This window comes from Entelurus aequoreus, linkage group LG19, assembly GCF_033978785.1.
Source record: "Entelurus aequoreus isolate RoL-2023_Sb linkage group LG19, RoL_Eaeq_v1.1, whole genome shotgun sequence".
In the NCBI taxonomy this organism is placed as follows: domain Eukaryota; kingdom Metazoa; phylum Chordata; class Actinopteri; order Syngnathiformes; family Syngnathidae; genus Entelurus; species Entelurus aequoreus.
Genome location: NC_084749.1, coordinates 24,932,428 through 24,939,927, shown reverse-complemented (window position 1 = coordinate 24,939,927; position 7,500 = coordinate 24,932,428). Strand labels below are relative to the sequence as shown.

General features: G+C 43.7%; 1 protein-coding gene across 2 annotated transcripts in view; it reads right to left on the bottom strand.

The window, feature by feature from the left end:
- LOC133635226 (GDP-L-fucose synthase-like) overlaps positions 1-7,500 on the bottom strand; it is a 45,188-nt gene that overhangs the window by 18,036 nt on the left and 19,652 nt on the right. For both annotated transcript variants that reach the window (XM_062028149.1, XM_062028150.1), the window contains exon 5: positions 6,946-7,079. In XM_062028149.1, coding sequence (XP_061884133.1) covers positions 6,946-7,079 — 134 coding nt within the window. The remainder of the gene's footprint in view (positions 1-6,945; positions 7,080-7,500) is intronic.

The window sequence follows — 7,500 nt, the reverse complement described above, 5'->3', positions numbered from 1 at the left end:
ACTGTTTCGGCTGTGACCAGCCTGGTCACTGGAGTAGTGACTGTCCGAACATTTCCGAACAGGAAAGGTTCTGTCGTGCCAACAAACGAACACGAAGGCGTGTAAGAGGACGCCCACATCAGGAGCCGCAGCAGGAAGTACAGACAGGACCCCTGCTGGACATGAGTGTCAACGGACAATTTTATCAGCCACCCATTCGATTCTGAATGCAGAGGTACCAAAAAAACTGTGTGCTTCCTCTTTAAAGGTCGAAGGCTTCGCTGGGGTCACAAGAAGGTTACCTGTCACCAAACCACTTCCGGTTCAGATTGCTGGACCTCCTTTACAGACTGTACCCTGACATTCAAATTGCAAAGAAGGAACATTCCTGGTGTTACCTGACAGCTGAACCACCCAGCTGCGACACCACTACCAAGACTACTCCATGAGCTCATACCACAGCCTGAAACAACAGGAATGGCTGACATCCAACTGCTCTAACAGTGAAAACCCTGACTGGCTGAGATGCTTCCGTGTGTTCTGCCACCCGACTCGCCATATGCTATGATTATTTATATATGTTGGAACTCAAGGTGTGGCTGCTCATGTTGACCTATCTTTGCAACAGCTAGCATGGTATAAAATGGACACAATAGTGTCCCACATTGTTCCCTTGCTCTCTGTCTCGCCTACAAAACCAAAGAACTTAGGTACAATGATAAGACACGGCGTAGCTGCCAAACATTACACCGACACCCAAATACCACATTTTCAATTGTTTAGGTTTAGCCCATGGTTATGTTAAACACATAACTATGGGCTGCACTTTAGACACCTGTAGGCTACGAGGAGCTAGCAGCTACACAACAGCTGAGCTAAAACGACACATTACACATTTAAGCATATCAAATAATTATACTTGCTCATTACATACACATAGTCGTCAAGACAGAAGTCTGATAGAAAGTATTCAGTAACAAACGTGTCTGCATCATTCAACTTTCTACAACATGAGCTTGACTTAATGAATTATTGGGGCCACCAGGTGTGGTAAAATTTCAAAATACTATTGCTAAAGCATCCGCCATAAGGGTAGTATTTTTCTAGTATTGGTGACAATATAAATATAAGCATATTTTGTTACTTTCACCATATTGAATAAGTTACATAAAAGTTAGGGTTCAGATGAGTTTGAGTTAATTGTGATATTGCTAAGGGGTCCCCTACCCTAACACCACCCCCCAGTGGACCATAGAGGCTGAAGAGACAATCACTGACCTCAAACATGACCTGCCCTCCGCTACTTGACTATTAGCTGACCTTTTTCTTAGATGTTTCTGAAAGTGATAGTATGACTAACACAGTCTTTTTTTTCAGAAACAGAAGGGGGTGAGTGAGGGTGGATACAGACTCCTTGGAACAAAATCGACAATCATCCGACTCTGACACATTCCATAGTTTTAACATTTTTCCCGTGGGTAAGAAGTTATAACTAATTTTAATTTGAAAATAACGATTTTACACATCGATAGTAGTTTAGTAGATCAAATTTAGAATATGGAGGAGGTGAGTGTGAACCAGGTATAGTCTTTGATTTCACTGATATGATCAATACGGTACAAGGGAAAAGGTACGTACTGACTTGTGTTGACAATCACAGTGGTTGGCCGGAAGCAACAACAACCTCAAAAGAGGATGCAATATCAGTAATTAAGTGACTTGTGAATGACCTAGTACCCCGACATGGTTTCCCCAAAAAGATTAGGTCAGACAACGGCAACCATTAAAAAAAATACTCACTTAGCCTTGGTCGAAAAGGCTTTCGGACTAGAACACAGGTTTGGGGTACCATCCTGAGTCCCAAGGCAAGGTTGAAAGGATGGACCAGAACATAAAAAACTAATTGGCTAAAATCTGTGCACAGACCAAATTTAATTGGATTGACATGTTGCAATTAGCGTTAATGATCATTCGAAGGTCCGTGAATAAAACTGTTTTACCGCCCTTTGAGTTTTTCACCCTATGAGCTGCATACAGGTCAGCCATTCACAGGACCAGCAGCCCCCCATGGAAGGAGGACTCAGCGTAAAACCAAAATGGTATTTTACACAAAAAATTGCAAAATTTGTGTGCCAGTTCTTCTGTACAGATTCCCTTCCGCCCGCTGAGAGGGTCAAGATCAAGGTCATCAAACGCAAGTGGACGGAGCCCAGGTGGACTGGTCCCTTCTAGGTCGTAGAACGGACGTCCCACGCCCTTCGACTGGCTGGTGGAGGGGACACCTGGTACCACCTCTCCCTCTGCACTACAGCTGAAGAACCTGACAGATCACCAGGGGATGTCATTGCTGACATCGCCACAACATCTGCCCCTCAGCCCAGGAGACGAGAGAGATTTTCTACCTACATTACTCTTTTCAACTTCTATATTGTACTGTATATCCTTATTTGAGACCAGCCTTTATAGTCGAAGTTATCCAATTTCTCTTACTTGTTTTCAGCATAACTATCTGTGACGTTATATTAAGTGAAAAGTTTGATGTTTATCCCCGTTTCGTTACCTGAATTACTCTGATTTTGATAGACGAAAGGCAGGATGTTACACGCAGTAGTACTCCCTGACGGACTGTTGTTTAGGCTTGTTCTACTGTTCTTGTGCATCAGTCCTTCCTTCCCGACGACAGTGACTGACAAGTGTCTTAGAACATACGGCGGACTTGAAATAGACTGGGTTAGGGGGGACAGCAAGACTTCTTTTTTTGACCTGTGCAGTGTGATTAATTACGGGGGACACAATAACTATTACCGTGGTAATAACCTCTATATTTGTTACGACTCAACCCTGAACCATTGGTGTCGGATGCAGACAACATACTCTGGTAAGTTGTACCCATCGTCCCTTTTATGTTGTTTTGGGGCTTGACCTGACTGATACAGACGCTAAAGGAATTATTAAAATGAATGTCCTTGAGAGGGCGTTAACTACCTCTACACCCTCTGTAGCACCTAAAGTACCACCCCACCTCGGTGGTGTTTCAAAGGCTCACATACGTGCGTGCTAATGACATCACCACCGAAGGCCTGGTAACTTTTACCTTTGACCTTAGGAGCGGGTGCAGACAACCTGTGGCTCAGGTGGATGCCAAAACCTGGGTGACTGTGTTGCTTCTTCCGCTGGACGTCCCTTTTCCCACACTTACCCCGCCCCTTCTAAGTTGACTGACATGTGTACCCTTCTGTTGACAATACCACCCGACTTCTTCCCTTTGTGGCCCAAAAGCTGAATTACACGCGTTTTCAAATTACAGGACCCTCTCCGTCCCCCAACAAATTGGGTGACATCAACCGTTACTGGTGCACCACACTGATAGATGGCTCTAGGATAGGCCCTTAGGCACGAGCTGACTTATTCTGGTGTTGTGGGAAGCACAGATTGTACATTAGAATCCCGACGTCAGCCGTTGGGCTTTGTGCTATGGTTAGACTGGTGACCCCACTCACCAAATTAACACCCCTTGGAACTCCTGTTTCAGCGGCCTCTCTAACTCCCCGCCGCCGTTGAGACTAACCAACCTGACTCGTGACGCCGTTGAGGGACTTGCTGAACAACTTGCCCCGACCTCCCTCAGGGCCGTTCAGATCCGCATAGCCCTTGACCGCATCCTAGCCAACAAAGAAGGAGTGTGTGCAATGTTTGGTGACCAATGCTGTACCTTCATTCCTAACAACACTACCCCCGATGGCTCAGTTCAGAGGGCCTTAAAGGGCCTCCAGGCCCTGTCTAGGGAACTCTCTCTCTGACCCCTTCAAAGATTGGCTTCTAAGCACATTAGGCAGGTGGACTGACCTAATTAAGTCTGTCTTGGTCTCCATTCGGAGCTTTTTTGGCCATCATAGCCTCATGCGGTTGCTTTATCGCCCCTTGGGCTAAGTGTCACTAAAGGGGGTCTAGCAACTTTCGAGAATTGTTGGTTTCCTTCCCCGACCATGACGACAGTGACGTGGACTCCCTCCATCTATCTCCAATGTAAATATGCTGTTGTTTTTATTGCTAGCTTGCTCAAAGAAAAAAACAGCACCTACTTTAATGTGGGGCGTGCTTTAGAAGTGTTTAACTAGTAGTAAAAGATCTTATTAGAAGATCTTAAAGGGGGAGTGATGGAACGAGATATTTTCCATATATCCATATTTTGTGTTACTTTTTACTTCCGTAGTCATATTACAAAACATCTAGTGCTTTTCCAAATTGTCTGCTTAGTAAAAGGTTGACTGTGTGTTTGAGGCCTTGGAGCGTCTGGAATGCAAGCAGTAGACAAAACAAAAGGGGAGAAGAGTACAGGAAGAGGGAGAAGAAGGCAGACCGGATAGAGCCACGCATCGGGATAGTTTGGGCAAGGCTGGTCTCATTATTGCCAAAGCTTTGACAATAAACAACGAAATACCAACTACTGCTTTTGGTGGTCAATTTAACATCAGCTTATTTGCCATTAAAATAACTTGGGAGTGGACAGCAGACTGACTTCCTTGGGAGGAAGAGCTGTCGACGCAACAGTATATATATATATATATGTATGTGTGGGGAAAAATCTCCTGATGATTGAGGAAACCCTCATGAAACAGGCCTGTAGAGATGAAATAGTCTTGTGATTTTTTTCCCACACATACATACATATTACGCTCTACCACGGTATCGAGCACTATTTTTTTTTTGATAATCTAATTAAGACACACACACACACACATATATATATATATATATATATATATATATATATATATATATATATATATATATATATATATATATATATATATATATATATATATATATATATATATATATATATATATATATATATATATATATATATATATACAAACCCCGTTTCCATGAGTTAAGAAATTGTTTTGGATGTAAATATAAACGGAATACAATGATTTGCAAATAATTTTCAACCCATATTCTGTTGAATATGCTACAAAGATAACATATTTGATGTTCAAACTGATAAACGTTTTTTTTTTTTTGCAAATAGTCATTAACTTTAGAATTTTATGCCAGCAACACATGACAAAGAAGTTGGTAAAGGTGGCAATAAATACTGATAAAGTTGAGGAATGCTCATCAAACACTTATTTGGAACATCCCACAGGTGAACAGGCAAATTGGGAACAGGTGGGTGCCATGATTGGGTATAAAAGTAGATTCCATGAAATGCTTAGTCATTCACAAACAAGGATGGGGCGAGGGTCACCACTTTGTCAACAAATGCGTGAGCAAATTGTTGAACAGTTTAAGAAAAACCTTTCTCAACCAGCTATTGCAAGGAATTTAGGGATTTCACCATCTACGGTCCGTAATATCATCAAAGGGTTCAGAGAATCTGGAGAAATCCCTGCACGTAAGCAGCTAAGCCTGTGACCTTCGATCCCTCAGGCTGTACTGCATCAACAAGCGACATCAGTGTGTAAAGGATATCACCACATGGGCTCAGGAACACTTTAGAAAACCACTGTCAGTAACTACAGTTGGTCGCTACATCTGTAAGTGCAAGTTAAAATTCTCCTATGCAAGGCGAAAACAGTTTATCAACAACACCCAGAAACGCTGTCGGCTTCGTTGGGCCTGAGCTCATCTAATATGGACTGATACAAAGTGGAAAAGTGTTCTGCGGTCTGACGAGTCCACATTTCAAATTAATTTTGGAAACTGTGGACGTCGTGTCCTCCGGACCAAAGAGGAAAAGAACCATCCGGATTTTTGTAGGCGCAAAGTTGAAAAGCCAGCATCTGTGATGGTATGGGGGTGTATTAGTGCTCAAGACATGGGTAACTTACACATCTGTGAAGGCGCCATTAATGGTGAAAGGTGCATACAGGTTTTGGAGCAACAAATGTTGCCATCCAAGCAACGTTACCATGGACGCCGCTGCTTATTTCAGCAAGACAATGCAGAGCCACGTGTTACATCAACGTGGCTTCATAGTAAAAGAGTGCAGGTACTAGACTGGCCTGCCCGTAGTCCAGACCTGTCTCCCATTGAAAATGTGTGGCTCATTATGAAGCCTAAAATACCACAATGGAGACCCCCGGACTGTTGAACAACTTAAGCTGTACATCAAGCAAGAATGGGAAATAATTCCACCTGAGAAGCTTAAAAAATGTGTCTCCTCAGTTCCCAAACGTTTACCGAGTGTTGTTAAAAGGAAAGGCCATGTAACAGTGGTGAACATGCCCTTTCCCAACTACTTTGGCACGTGTTGCAGCCATGAAATTCTCAGTTAAGTCTTGTTCACGAGTGAGGGAAGAGTGGATCGTGAGATCGACAGGCGGATTGGTGCGGCATCTTCAGTAATACGGACGCTGTATCGATCCGTTGTGGTGAAGAAGGAGCCGAGCCGGAAGGCAAAGCTTTGAATTTACCGGTCGATCTACGTTCCCATCCTCACCTATGGTCATGAGCTTTGGGTTATGACCGAAAGGACAAGATCACGGGTACAAGCGGCTGAAATGAGTTTCCTCCACCGGGTGGCGGGGCTCTCCCTTAGAGATAGGGTGAGAAGCTCTGCCATCCGGGGGGAGCTCAAAGTAAAGCCGCTGCTCCTCACATCGAGAGGCGCCAGATGAGGTGGTTCGGGCATCTGGTCAGGATGCCACCCAAACGCCTCCCTAGGGAGGTGTTTCGGGCGCGTCCGACCGGTAGGAGGCCACGTGGAAGACCCAGGACACGTTGGGAAGACTATCTCTCCCGGCTGGCCTGGGAACGCCTCGGGATCCCCCGGGAGGAGCTGGACTAAGTGGCTGGGGAGAGGGAAGTCTTGGCTTCCCTGCTTAGGCTGCTGCCACTGCGACCCGACCTCGGATAAGCGGAAGAAGATGGATGGATGGATAACATTATACATTTTATGAATGAAACAACTAGTGCTTATGCATCATTTCGTATGTACTTAAAAAAATATATACTTACTTTTGGCAATATAAGCTTTGTGAATTAGACCTGGCAGCACATGACCATCTTCAATACTGAAGTTGTCATGTGGACCAAACACATTGGTGGGGATCACAGCTGTGTAGCAACGTTTATGTTGCTGGAAATAGGCCCTGCACAACACCAATGCAGTTTGTTAGACAATTTAAAACAGGGAAAACTTCTACAGATGACAAATATGTAGGCAAACATAACACACCACCGATTGGCTCTAACGCAAATTAGGAAAAATATGCCACTTGCAGAAGGCTGACCAAAAATAAAATGGGACTTATGAGCCCACCTACAGCCTCTGGAAAAAAAATGGACTCACCAGTCTTGAAATATGCTCTAATCAGTTGTTTAATATTGTAGAAAATAAGAACAGACATGACACAATGCTATAGGCATTGTACAGGCATGCTAACAGTTGGCATGTTTTACAAACCAAGTTATATGACTCTAAGGTGTATGGCTGCGGAAGTAAGGAAAAAAAGTTTAAAATTAACAGAAAAAGTTAGCATGCTAATGTTAACTTGCTAGCATGCTAATATT